This window comes from Plecotus auritus, assembly GCF_963455305.1.
Source record: "Plecotus auritus genome assembly, chromosome: 4".
Lineage (NCBI taxonomy): Eukaryota > Metazoa > Chordata > Mammalia > Chiroptera > Vespertilionidae > Plecotus > Plecotus auritus.
The window spans coordinates 43,488,911-43,503,966 of NC_137775.1; the positions used below are offsets into that span (position 1 = coordinate 43,488,911).

The window sequence follows — 15,056 nt, forward strand, 5'->3', positions numbered from 1 at the left end:
CAACCTGCAGCGATGCACAGCTGCTGACTGCTAGCATGGCAAGGCATCTTCGTCTTCACCATCTTCCATCTCTGGACTGTTTCTCCTCTTGTCTTCGTGGCTGGAGCAGTCCTGTCAATTCCTCTCTGTTGCAGGAATCCACATGGTCTTGGAGTTGTTTTCTGAAAATATACAAACATATTCTCGACCAAAAGTTAATAAAGGAATCTTTTCTATAAATTTGACTTGGGATCCTTTTTATTTTTGCCCAAACTATTTTCCTTTGGCTTATTTTGACACCATGTGTGTTTTTCATGGGTGTCTTGCTGTTAGCATTACAAAAGAAAATTAATTTTCTAAAGTAAAAATTTTCTAGATGTAATTTACTTACAGGATATTTTTCCTTACATGATATTACTCCACTATCCCCCCCCTTATTTTGATTTAATTATTAGGAGTCTCTTGGAAATTTTGTAATGCAGTCTTGATAACTTTAAATTTTAATTTTTTGCACAAAAATATGACTGCTTTAGGTTCATTGCATGTTAAGCAATTTTACCATGAAATGAACTACCAATAAGATTTTTAGTTGATACTTTAGGAACAGCTTTCTGTCCAGTGCAATTAAATTTTCTTGAGTATTCACTTATTTCAATTAGCCAATTTAAATTAATCTTAAAACTTGACTACTATTTTACTGTCAAATTTAATACTATAACAACAATCTTAGTTTTCCCTGTCAATATTAGTAAAAAGGATTATTTGCATTCTTGAGTAGGCCCTGAGCATTCCTGGTGCTAGTCTGGATTTAGATATAGGGCAGCTGCGGTCAGCCAAGTCTCTGTCTTACCTGGGTCCCGATCTGAGCTGGGCGTGGGAAGTGAAGCAGCCATGTGGGCAGGAGACCTCCCTCAGAAGGGGTGAGGGTTTAGGCCCCTGCAAAGTTGGGAGAGGGTGAGGGTCTGTGCCCCACCTCTGTTGACCCCCTGGTTCTCTCCTGATGGCCCCCCTGCGACTGTGCCCATCTTAGGTTGTTCCTTCCTTAAGGAATCTTACCCGCCTCTGGCTAACCAGCCATCCTCTGGGGCCAACCAGGGTGATGTGAGGTGTGCGAATGAGGGAGGGGCAGCGCCCCCCCTGCAAGAGGTTCAGTTCTGTCTCCTTGGTAGCCTATGCCCCCATGGCCTCCATGGCCAGCACCTGCCTTGGGATCCCCTCACCTACTGGCGGGGCCCCAGCACTGATCACATATCTTGGGGAACCCAGGTTTTTTCTTCAGGGAGGGCCCAGCTCACACCATTGGGCGAGAAACACATCCATGGTACCAGCCACCACGAGGCTTCAAGCTCAGCATGAACAGACCGCTCAGACAACAGCTGTGGGCAATTGGATTGTGAGAAGGGGGTCTCTCTTGGCAAAAAGGGCAAGAAATGCCAATATAGAATGCTCAAGTGCCTTCCCAGGGGGCCCTCTACACAGTGGAAGGGATTAAATCCTTTCATGTTCTTTTTAAATTGCTGCCAAACATTCAAAGAATTAGTTTGTAAGTTTGTTTGGGATAATTGTACAATATGCTGTTGTAATTCTAAAATATCAAGAGTTGTGTTACCTTTGTCTCCAAGCATCAAGAAGATGATTTTTTTATTGATTCCCAAGGGTGCGAGGTACTGTTATAGGTAATGGGGGTAACACAAATCTGGGAAAAATTATAATGACATTGTAGAATAATATCATGTAAGTATATTCTTTGCTCTAGGCCATGGCAATTCAATTTCAAACTGGCTGTCAATTTTTTTCTGGTAACTTTATATAACCTTTGTCAGGGAGGCAAAAACACAAATTACTTAACTTTAGTTCAAGAGGCCAAATATATTGACTTTCAATTACAATCCTTACGACATTTGAAGGAAACCTCTCTTTATTTCCTTCCAAAATAATTTTCAGGCTACAGAGAGTTGCATTTAAAAATATTTGTCACATGAAACAATTTCTCTTAAGGTTATGGTGACCACTAGTATGGATTAGATTTAATATTTTAATAACAATCCACAGTTTATCCCGTAAATACCAGTGAAAGAGATTTCCAAAATTTCAAATTTCTCCTTTGTATTAAGCTAGAATTTTATTTTTAAAGAGTATCCCCTTAGGCTAATTTGCATATATAGAGGGGTCATGGGAAGCCTTCAGTAACTTTATTCAAAGGAAGGGGTTGGCCTTTATGGTTTCAAGATGGCGGCCCCCAGGGGAGCGGCAAGCCATGTGGCCATCATGGCGGCTGTCTAATCCGTTCTTTTAAAAGATAGACAGTCAAAATTATATTGCAGACAAACAGAAATCTTATTAGTGGTTTCTGGTCTTAGAATTGTTTATAAAAATATTGGCTTTTCATTTAGCTGAAAACCTTGATTATAATTTAAAAAGCTAATTTATTTAAGTAATTAAAAGTAGGTATCTTCATTTAAAAAGCAAAGCAAATTTAGTAAATGTTTACGTCTGATTCACAAGCCGCAAATGTTGCCCCGCCTCTTAGCTTAATTAAGAATGCAGGCGGCTACGGGCTTTTTGTCATTTTAAATTCTGCTGTTGGATTTTAAGAAATATTTTGCTACTTATTTTTGCCCTTCTTAGAGGCCAAAACCTTCATAGCATTTAAAATATAGTTATTAATTTTTATTTGATAAAGCTTTCCATGCAATTTCAAGTATTTTAGATCGGTTAAATTCAAAATATTTCCTTTAAGAAGAGAGAATAAATTTCTTGTATTACTCTGGGCGTCCTTGGAGTTTTCCAAGAATCATCTCTCGGTTATAGCCTTGAAATTTTAACATGGAAAAAATCATCATATATATAATATATATATATATATATATATATATATATATATATGTGTATATATATATATATCCATATATGATTTAAAGACTATAATACTTTTTATAATTATCTTAAGATATCAATTAGATTTTAAACTGGTCTTTATATTAAAAATTTTCAGTTGGGAATCACAGAATTAATCCTTTTTTAATTAGACCAATAAACAACATATTTTGAATTCCTAATTATTAGAGAAAAAACAACATTTTATTTTCTCAAAAATAAGTTTTATACTTTAGGCATTTAATTACCACAACCACATTTTTTCCCAATTTAATTTGCACTTTGAACTTTCAAAGTTGGCAGGTCAAATATATTTAGCATTTCCTAGATTAATAACACTTTACATTTCTAAGAAAAATACAAGACATAATCAACTAATAGCTTCAATTCTGTCCTCTAGGTTTTTCTCATGAGGCAAATTTAAACTTTAATTTTTATTTGCCAGTGGCTCTGGAAAACCAGGTTTGGTCTATTTGAATGTAAATTACCACATTTTTCAAAGATGGCTCCTGGCAGGAAACTGGTCTACCTGTCTGCTTGTTCTGCTGGGGGAAGGGCATCTACCCATTCCTCCATTAACAAAGGGCGTAGCCAGCCCTCACCTGGGCTATTTAGATTTTTTATAATTAATACGTTATTTATCTATATTTCAACAATTTCTTTGAGATTCTAGAGTCAATTATAATTATTTTAAAGCATTTACTTTGGATAAATTCTATAACAGAGACAAATTTACTTATTTTCTTGAAGGCCTTAAAAGTTAACTTTGACCGAAGTTCGTTCGCATTTTAAAAACTACTCTTTATTGTGGAAATGCCAATCCTGCTACAGCTAGAACTAGCTTGAATTTCTTTCCCTGGGTCAACTTCGCCATTTTTCTTAGAAAAAAAACAAAACAGTTCTGGGTTTTTCCTTTCTGCAGCCCTTGTAGAGAGAGTCCAGCTTAAAACCCTATCTAATATGTCCAAAAATTGGACCGTGCGCGCATTTGTTTTTAAGCTGGGCTTCTCTCCCCATGAGTACAGAAATTCCAGACACATTTCTAAATTTTTAAGACTTTTTCATGGTGAGAAAGGAGACTTTAAATTAGCATACTGGGAGAGTGGGTGTCCATATTGGATCGCCACATGTCTCTCCCTTCCCCCACATCCTGCTTGCTCTGGGGGAAGCATCAGCAACAGATCTGGCTGAATTTCTTTTCATGCTTAATAGATAAAGGCATATCTCAAATGTTTTCTTTCTTTTTCGCTTTTCGAGGTAATAACTAACACCCAATTTGGCCAAGATTTGCATTTCCCTGCGAGTTCTTCTATAATTTTTAAACAAAGCATTGAGTAATCTCATTGCGGGAGAGCAGATAGCCCTTCCCTCTCCTGCCACCTTTGAATTTCTCCACATCAGAGGCAGTTTCAGCAGTGGAGTTTCATTTATTATTACAGATTTTAGATTCCAAATACAAACTAAGATTTTAATTTGAACAAGAAACCACATTCCTTAAGCATGCAAACCAAAATTCTATAATAAAATTTCCTTTATAACCTAATTCTTCCCCATTAGCCTGGCTGAAAAAGATGTTCCCACCCTACTTACAGATCTGGTTTCTGTAGCTGGCTGTGGGCTTTGTGTGCGGTGAAATTCCCTCACCTCTTTTCGGTGAATTTTCCACACCTTTTCTTGGTGTATTTTTTCCCTCCTTCGCTCTAGGCAAAAAATATCATCTACTCCAGATGCCCCGCATTCGGGCACCAGTTGTGGGAACCCCTTTCATGTCCCGCATGGTTCAGGGTTCAGGTTCAGGGTTCTGGTTCTGGAGGAGGCCGCACACAAATGAAAGAGACTAGAAAAGTATTAATTTGGCAATATTGGGGGCCATGCGGAAGCCCACCTCTAGGGGGAGGACTACCCCTTGCTCTGGCCTTGCAATCCCTTTTATTAAGGTTTGGGATCCACCCATAGCCAGTAATAGCCAATCACAAGGATTTACATAAGATTGACAGGTGGAAGTTGCTTCAGCTACCAATGTCTCAATCAGAGGACAATGGGTGGCTTCCGACAAATCTTCACAAATTTTATACCCTTAAATTAACGCTAGAATTCCAAAATTTTAAACTAACACAGCAAAATTATAAATCAAGGAAAAGCAATTAAAAGTTCTCTACTGTCTTCCCCCTAAAGCAGGGTTTGCACTGTCTTTGACACAGACTCTCACACTTACATTTATACACCAGACAGTCTGAGTTTTTTACTTCTACCAGATATTTACTCAGTTTAAACAGTCCACCTGATTCCTGATTAATTGCCTGAGGAAGTCCTTGACTTCCGGGGATGTGACCAAGCTCCCCCTTCCGCTCGGAGTGGGTCTGACTGATAGGGCCCCTACCTTATCGATTCTGTCGACAGGTCCAGAAGTGTCCGTCCACTCTCTCCAGATGCCGGCCGGGTCTTAGGCTGAGGTAAGAGAGTGCCCAGAGTCCCCTGGTTCAATTCTGCTAAATCAGCAGAGCAGTGCCTCCCGGAGGCCTGTCCAGCTCCCCCGGGCCCCAAACCTGGTCCACTCACCGGAGGCCAAAAGGCCAGTATGTTTGGCCTTCTTTGTGGTCAGGGAACCATTATGTTACAGAAGACCGGAAAAAAAACAAGCCATACTTAGAGAAAGGGAGTTACATTTTATTAAGGGCAGGGCCAGAGAAAAATGTGCCTTTCAAATTCTGCCCACCACCCCCACACACATGGAGGAAACATTTTCTATTTATACTTTTCCTAGCTCTTTTGTCTCCCAAATTTGGAATGAGACTGCCGAGCCTTCTGGGAAAGAAGGCCTGTGTGCCGGGAAGGGGCCATGAGACCATATCTCAAGGCCTGGCCTGGTGTCAGCACTGACAACTCTCTCTGGGGCATAGTCCACGGCCTCTCTGGAATGGGAGTAGTCTTATTTTCCTTATTATTTAAGCAAGCAAGCATTTACAGAAGCCAAACTAGCAGGGTTAAAATTTCAAACAGCATTTTTATATAAGATGGATGCTTCATTTCCACTGAGCCAAGCGGCTAGGGCTATATGCTCTTTCTTAAGACGATCTGCTCAAGAGCATCCTCTGGTAGAGAGCCAGCCCTTTCCACTTTTACCTTTAAAATAATTCTTCCACCACTGTTTTTGAACAAAGTACATTTTATACTCACCCATCCTAAATATTGCCAAGACACATTGTCAAGGATGGGGTGAGGTTAGGAGTAAACAAACAAACAGAAAAAACAACTCAAAATATTGGGTGTGAGCAAAGGCTCTATCATTCATCATTTCCTGTCTTATATGTATTGCTGTTAGGGGTGAAGTATTTACACTTGAGTTGCTTTATTCTGAATTCAGCACAATTATAAAAATGATGCTATAGGCCCTGACTGTTTTGGCTCAGTGGATAGAGCGTCGGCCTGCGGACTGAAAGGTCCCAGGTTCGATTCCAGTCAAGGGCATGTACCTTGGTTGCTGGCACATCCCCAGTAGGAGGTGTGCAGGAGGCAGCTGATCGATGTTTCTCTCTCATTGATGTTTCTAACTCTCTATTCCTCTCCCTTTCTCTCTGTAAAAAATCAATAAAATATATTTTAAAAAAATGATGCAATAGGAGTGTTGGAATATTTGCTTGTTTTGTCACCAATACCATCCCACAACTACTGTCAAAGAATTCATTGCCTCTAAGGTAAAGTTCAGTGAGAAGCAAAAGGACGTCAGTAGGAAATGCTGATGTCAGTGGTGACTCTTTTCACCCAGCTGGCAGTCAGGGTAACTTTTAATCTATTTTATTCATGCTTATATCTATCTATATTTACCTATATTAGGAAGTGGAGGAAATGGGCAGTGACTGCTAATGGGTACAGGTTTTCTTTTTGGGGAAATGAAAGTATTCTAAAATTGATGGTGATGGTGATCACACAACTCTGAATATACTAAAAATCTATAGGTTGTATACTTAAATAGGTGAATTGTCTGGCATCATGCCTCAAGTAAATATACTTTATGACACCCTCGCCGCCCCCCCAAATAAAACATTCTCTTGATCTTCCTCCCAACCTCCAAAATTCTCATTCCATAGTGAGCTCCTCTCAACTATTTTTAATGGATATAAACATTTTGTTTTCCCTGTATCTGAATGACATGCTAATATTGCTACCTTTTGATTTTTTTTTTTCAGTTCTAGGCATCACCTATTGATTTTCTGAACAATAAGATTATTGCTCTCTTTTTCAGCTTCTCTTCCCATATCCCTTCATGTACAAGCACATTCCCTCAGACCTTTACAATAGAGTCATAATTTTAGTTACATCATTTTTCAATGTTTTAGTTTTTGATTGTGTGAAAACTATTCATTGTTAGGTTAAGTTGTTTTCTATAGTTACTTTTCTGTCTTATAAAGCATTTTATTTTTCATGTACTTAAGAATTGCATTTAAAAAATTGAGGTAATTGTAGATTCATATGCAATTGTAAGATACAGAAAACCCCCCTGTATATTTTGCCCATTTTCTCAATGATCACATTTTACAGAACCATAGTATAATATAATATCATGACCAAGGTATTGACATTGATACAGTCTTACTCATTTCCTGTTTTACTTGTACCCAGTTTTACCTGTGTGTGTATGTATGTACATATATTAAGTTTTATACAGTTTTATTACCTGTGTAGATCCATGGGTTCACTATCGTAGTCAATATCCAACATTTTGAACATTTCCAACTTCACATAGATGCCTTGTGTTGCTCTTCTTTTCTAATCACACCTTTCTCCCCCTTAACTCCCATGCCTAACCCCTGGCAATCACTAATCTATTTTTCTTTTCTGAAATTTTGTTGTTTCAGGGATATATACATGGAATCATAATGTGTGGAACTTTTTGGGATTGGCTTTTGTATACTCATCATATTCCCTGGAGATTGATTCAGATTTTTTTATGTATCAATAGTTTGTTCTTTTATATTAATGACTAGTATTCCTTGGTGTAGATATACCACTGTTTGTTTAATCACTCACCTCCGGAAGGACAACTATTGCAAATAAAGCTGCCATAAGCATAAACATTATTTTACAGGTTTTTTTGGTGAACATGCATTTTCATTTCTCCGGAATAAATACCCAGGAATGCAGTTGCTGGGTTGTATAGCATTTTCATGTTTAGTTTTCAAATGCAGTGCCTAACTTTTCCAGGGTGACTGTATCATTTTACCACCCCTCCAGGAATCTAGTTTTTCAGCATCCTCACTAGTATTTGGTATTGTTAGTGTTTTTTTATTTTAGCAATTATGATAGGTACTAGAGGCCCAGTGCATGAATTTGTGCACCAATGGGGTCCCTTGGCCTGGCCTGTGGGATTGGGCCAAAACCGGCTCTCTGACATCCCCCGAGGGGTCCCAGAGTGTGAGGGGGCGCAGGCCAGGTGAAGGGACCCCACCGGCGCACGATTGGGGCCAGGGAGGGACACGGGAGGTTGGCCAGCCAGGGAGGGACCACGGGAGGGCTCCAGGGCGAGTCCAGCCCGCCTCGCTCAGTCCTGATTGGCCGGACCCCAGCAGCAAGCTAACCTATGGTCGGACCATCTGCTCCCTGGTGGTCAGTGCATGTCATAGCAAACAGTTGAGTGGCCTTAGCATATCATTAGCATATTACACTTTGATTGGTTGAACAGATGACTGGACACTTAGCATATTAGGCTTTCATTGTATAGGATAGTCATACCAGGTGTACCTGTTATTAATGTGGATTTTTTTCAATAGATAGTTACACATATGTTGATATATATGCGATTTGATATGTATGCTATTTTGTTGTATTGACAGCAAGCTTCAAAACTTCATATGTCAAATTTGCTGAAGGTGTTAACATCATAGATATTTTTACGCTTAAAAATGTCGAATTTCGTGCCAAAAAAAGAGCATTTGCAGGAAGTTTTAATTCATTTCTTTATTTTGAAGAAAAGTGCTGCTGAAAGTTATTGTATACTTCAGGAAGCTTATGGTGAACATGCTCCATCTCAAGATACTTGTGAATGCTGGTTTAAAGGCTTTAAAAGTGATGATTTTGATGTGAAAGACAAAGAACGTCCAGGTCAACTGAAAAAGTTTGAACACCAACAATTACAAGCATTATTGGATGAAGATGCGTGTCAAACTCAAAAACAACTTGCAGAAAGATTAAACGTTGCTCAGCAAACAATTTCCAATCGTTTACAAGCAATGGGAAAGATTTTAAAGGAAGGAAAATGGGTGCCACATCAACTGAATGAAAGACAAATTGAAAACCGAAAAGTCACCAGTAAAATGTTGCTTCAACGGCACGAAAGAAAGTTTTTTTTGCGTCGAATTGTGACTGGCGATGAAAAGTGGATTTATTTTGAGAATCCCAAACGCACAAAATCATGGGTTGATCCAGGTCAACCATCAACATCGACTGCAAGGCCAAATCGCTTCAGAAAGACGACAATGCTCTGCGTTTGGTGTGATCAGGAAAGTGTGGTGTATTATGAGCTTCTAAAACCAGGTGAAACCGTTAATACTGATCACTACTGACAACAAATAATCTGAACCATGCTTTGATGGTGAAACGACCAGAATGCCAGAAGACACAGCAAACTAATTTTGCTTCATGATGATGCACCATTACACACTTCAAAACCAGTTAAAGACACGTTAAAAGATCTTGCCTGGGAAGTATTAACCCACCCATTGTATTCACCAGACCCTGCTCCTTTAGATTACCACTTGTTCCGATCGATGGCACACACACTTTCTGAGCAGCACTTTAAAACATATGAAGAAGTGGAAAATTTGGGTCTCTGAATGGTTTGCCTCAAAACAAGAAAAGTTCTACTGGAACGGTATCCACAAATTACCTTAAAGATGGGCGAAATTTGTAGCTACCGATGGACCTTACTTTCAATAAAGCACTTTCGATGTTTCTCTTGAAATTATCGTGTTTTCTTTGATTACAAAATCCACATTTTTAACCGGTACACCTGGTATCGCTTGTTTTATTTTGCTTTTGTGTAATTGCTGATATTGTTGAACATCTTTTTATGTGCGTCTTATACCATTTTTCATCCTCTTATATGAAATGGTAGTTCATGTCATTTGTACATTTTCTAATTGGATTTTATAAAAATTTTATTGATTGCTTTTTAGAGAGAGAGAGAGAGAGAGAGAGAGAGAGAGAGATAAAGAACACTTTGTTGTTCTACTTATTTATGCATTCATTGGTTGATTCTTGTATGTGCCCTCACCAGGGATAGTATACAAAACCTTGGAGTATGGAGTAGATGCTCTAACCAACTGAAGTAAAGACTATGACACCCACTTTGTTAATTACTTTTTAATTTATGTTTGCTTCTGGGGAAGGAAAGTTATTCAGTACCTTTTCTATAGAGGAAAGGTATTCATAGAGTGCAGGATCATCCAAGAAGCAGACTATTTGGTGATCCTAAGTCGAAACTTAATTACTTTGAACCATGAAGTGCTTGATTTTGAAATACATGGTGGTTTAACCTATATCTTGATGCATATTTTTTCCCCTATAAAAATATAGGAAAATACATATAGGCTTAAATTTTAGTTTTAGTCTTTAGTGTGTATTATGCTCACAGTTGGGAAGTAATAGCATTTATCTGATTTTTTTTATGAAACACTCTTGCATAAATGTTAAGTAACTAAATGACTGCACAGATACACTGGCTGGCTGTGAATGGGCGGACAGAACTACTCCATGACCTTGTACAGCACGTCAGTGACGTCGATGTTGAGGACGCAATGGGGCAGACAGCGCTGCATGTGGCCTGCCAGAACGGTCACAAGACGGTAAATTCAGCTGTGAGAACTTTAAGTTGCATGTGTTTATTTTTGAAAACTTTGAATCCATGAAAAGTTTCTCACTGTACATAATTGCAAACATGAAGCATCATAGCAAAATCTTGTTATAACATTTTCTGCATCATACAGACTCTGGTTAATATATTTTATGAGGAAAAAAGTAATAGAAAATAGTGCTTTTACATCTGTTTAAAATATTTGTAATTTGGATTTCAACTTCATTTCTGATTCATAGACTTTTAAATAGCGGAATATATTAAAATTTTAAATGTAGTGTGTTCATATGTAATTTTAGCAATTATGTTTTGTTCTCACTTTTATCTGAGATAAAAGTTTTTAATATTTTCCTTTATTTTTTATTAGTAAGCCTCAATTATTGGGATTAGATATAAAGAAAGTGAATACTGACATTGTTTAAATCATTTAACTTGGGTTATCATATTTGTCTACTGTCTCAGAATATGATGCAAGCACTAGAATGACAGTGGTTTTCTTTCTTACTTTAGGTTTCTAAAATCATGCATTTGTTTTATAGCAATAGTTTTTTGTTAATCCTGTGTGCAGACATTTGGCTTTTAAAATTCATAGTAGGTTTCTCTCATTAGGAGACTTTGCTGCCTTATAAAAAGTTAGCTTACGATTATCAATGAATTTCTACTTTGCTATAATTTCCTGGTTACTTTCAGGTTGTTCCCCGCCCCCCCCCCCCCCCCCATTTATTATTATTCATAATAGAATGTTGCTTATTTACTTGCTAACCGTAAAAATAACAACAACAAAGACCAATCTAATACAACAACTATAAAGATACAAAATTTATTTATATTGATTTTTTTGTATACTGTTTGAGTTTTATCTTTTTGTGGGAGAATTCTTAGTGGAGTCATTGATTTCCTTCTCTACAAACACTTTTTTCCTAACCTGGGTTCAGGATATAGGATCCTACATGTTTAGATGCTTTATGTATGACTTCAGTTCACAGAATATTTCACTTCTTTAAGATTGTGAGGCCAAGGTTGACGTTGTCTTATGTTTAATAAGAGTTCAATAAAAGGAGGGATGTAGGATTTTTTTTGATTGCATGGAATTTCTTCTGAACATCATGGTTTGTTTTAAATTTTTTTGATTTTTATCATCTGAAAAGTAACCCAGTATTCTCAAGGAATATTTCTTCTCATTGTCTCAGAGTCCACACTATTAAATTAAAAAAATATATTTTGTATGATAAAAAATGATCTGAAATATTCTACTCTTGAGTGGCCCAGGGTTTTTTTTTTTCTGTGTGTGTGTGTGTGTGTGTGTTTTCTATACTGGACTGTACTTTATCTATTTTTTGAAATTTATCTTTATAACAGGTAAGTGGCGTGTCATGTACTATGATTGCAAACCCTACCTGTTGTCCAGGAACTTGTGTAGGAAAAAACTGGAATTCAGATTAGGAATGATCTACAAAATCTCATTTTAGCTGCCTTGAATCAGTGAAGAAGCAAGAATTACATAGAAAATCTTATTTCAAAACATGTGCATTACAGACTGCATTAGAAATTTAGAATTGCCTTCTGAAGTTATTGAAAGGTAGGTAGTATAAGTATAATATATTCCATATGGTTTGCAACTTAAAGCAGGTGTGGTAAAGTAAGGGAGAATTCCTCATAGCCAAATGCCTTTGAAGAATTATATTCTCAGAAGATTTATAGGGAGCCTGACTTTACTGTGGTGATGAGTTTTACAGGGTGAGATTTTGCAGATATAGTAGAGGAGGAAGTGTACAAAAAACCATGTTGACTGGTGGTTGATTGTATTAGTGAGTGAGATTCCATTCTGTCATAGTTGATCAATTGTAGTTATCTGCAAGGATCATATAAAGATAATATTTAAAACTGTTTTTGGAATCATTGTATTCATCTTTAATCCTTCTTCAATTAGGGCAAGAAGGAATCTTGAAAAATTAGCATACCTTCTGCCTCCAAGCTGAATTGTATTTCTAAAAATCTGTGTTGACAGTTGTACTAATACTACCTGTGTCTCATAATTACTCATGTATTTCTGGTCCATGTTCACAGTTCCATGGATAAGCATATCCTTTTATCTAGAGCTAAATATGATTTATTGGGTTATAAGATATGATAAGTTATTACTGGATAGGGATTATTGATTTTTTAAACTCTGTGTATCTTTCCGTAAGTTGAATACTGAGTCTAAAATGCTTTGTCAGGTATCACAATTGGGACTTATTTTAGTGGCAAGTGAAAATGGCCTTTTCGTTGTCTCAAAGTAGCCAGTTCTTACATCAAATCATTAACAGGTATTCAAAACTGGTGTCCATGTAGATACAGGTTTCAAGATTTCATTTTATGTTTAAGCTTAAAAGCTTGAATATTGATTATGTATTTTTTATAAAATGAAATAGGAAAGTTTAGAGGGGGAAAGAAACTCTGTTTTAAAACATTTTTAAAAGCATATAATTTCTTCTCAAATTATAGAGACAGCTATGACAAAGAAATCCTCTGAAGTTTCAATGTAATCTCATTTTAGAGTAAATCTCAAAGGGGCATGATAAGATTTTGAGTAACTGGCTAAGAGCTCTAAAGCTTTGTAGAATTTGTAATTGAAGACTATATTTTTGCTCTCAGGCCAAGAATTACAGATTTACATTACTTTTTTAACGTTAAAAGATTTGGTATATTCATTTTTGTCGTAACTAAGAAATTGAGTAATCTTTGCTATGATTTCAAATAGATGCGTCAATTTTATTAGCAGTAAAGGTCTCATCTTCCTCTTGTTGGAAGCAAGTAGTTTGGGCAGTTGAAGAGTACCTTCCAATCTTTTATTTGTCCTTGCAACATAATGGTACAATGACTTTAAATTGCTTCTATTCCTATTTATAAGTGATCAGGTCAAAGAAATGATCACAACAATTCCTGAATAATGCAATTCTCTATAACTTTCCTTAGGTCAGTTGTTAATTAGCTGTATGATACTAATATTATGGTTTGTTTTTCGATATTGATTTTGACATATCATTTCAGAGTTTGATTATTCAGCTGGCTTATTATATATAGTATTTGGCAACTCTTTGTTCCCATGTCTTATGTAGCTCCTAAGGTATATTCTGTTTACTGATCACATAATTAAGAAAAGCGTTGTGAACACATTGGAAAACACTTAAGAGCACTAATTGTATTGGTATTATTACTGTCATTATTAATGTGGATGATGGGATTCTGCAAGCAAAGTATAGAGAGCACAATTTGGATCCTTAATTGATTTACTCTTGTGGAATAAGCTATTTTTTGAGTTTTAATCTCATTTTTAGAAAGAGTAGTGAAGCCTTATATTATTCTACATAGTGTATAATTGACTCCATTTTTTTGGCCATTATGTTGAATGAATATTTTGGTAATTTTTTTCTTTGTTATTAATTAAATTTATTGATGTGTTGAATTGCCACAAATTGTTGCTTACTGATTTCTGGAATACTTTGGATTTAGAAACCCTAGAAAACTTTTAGATGGTTCATTCTCAATTTATATAAGTTAGAGTACACAGCAGGATTATTTTAGGGATGAATTTCAATTTATTTGTACAATAAATTTTACTTTTATCAGAATAAATTTTATATTTCTAAATTTATATAGCTGAATATGAAGCTTCACAAACATAAAACGGTAGCTGAACCCTGCTTAGAGTAGATTTAAGCTCTTTTGACACTTACAACTTCCTTAGGTCAGTTATTAATTAGCTGTCTGATACTAATTATGGTATTATAGACTATCTTTGATAGAACTGACTGCATTTTTTGCTGAAAAAGGAACAGTGCTCACCTGTATTCAGATAGCTCTCTTGCTATCGTAAGCCAGCTCCCAAGCTTTTCATCCAGAGATTATAGACCACACTTAATTGAAAGCTTTGCAAAAACATTAATTGGATCTGCCTTGAGGCACAACGGTAGACACTCCAACATTTCTTTCTTTTTTTTTTTTGTATTTTAGGTTTAGAGTAATTTTATTTATTTTAATGTTAGAATTCTACTTAATCATTTCTAGGCAATGTGAGCAAATAATAAAAAGTTCTCTTTACTCTGTTTTTTCCTCACAGAACTGGATAATATTGATTTTTTTCTAGATGTTACATAAGAGTTCAGAGTTTCCATAGTTTTATGTGGACAAATTTCTAGAGAAGATTTATATAAACCAGCCACTGATTAGTGAGTTGGCCGTTTTTCTTAGTGCTTAAGTTATTTGTGCATTGCTACTAATTTTTTTCTAATGTCCAGAATTTTTAAAGTGTAATTAAATTTATTGGAGTGACATTAGTTAATAATCACAATTCTTTTTAATAGACGAT

At 36.4% G+C, this 15,056-nt stretch overlaps 1 protein-coding gene across 6 annotated transcripts in view; it reads left to right on the plus strand.

Moving 5' to 3' along the window:
• Window positions 1-15,056, plus strand: part of HACE1 (HECT domain and ankyrin repeat containing E3 ubiquitin protein ligase 1) — a 109,513-nt gene that overhangs the window by 17,921 nt on the left and 76,536 nt on the right. For 2 of the 6 annotated variants that reach the window (XM_080666313.1, XM_080666314.1), the window contains exon 6: window positions 10,566-10,697. The exons of the other annotated variants lie outside the window; for them this stretch is intronic. In XM_080666313.1, the coding sequence (XP_080522439.1) occupies window positions 10,566-10,697 (132 nt within the window). The remainder of the gene's footprint in view (window positions 1-10,565; window positions 10,698-15,056) is intronic. 6 annotated transcript variants of the gene reach the window in all.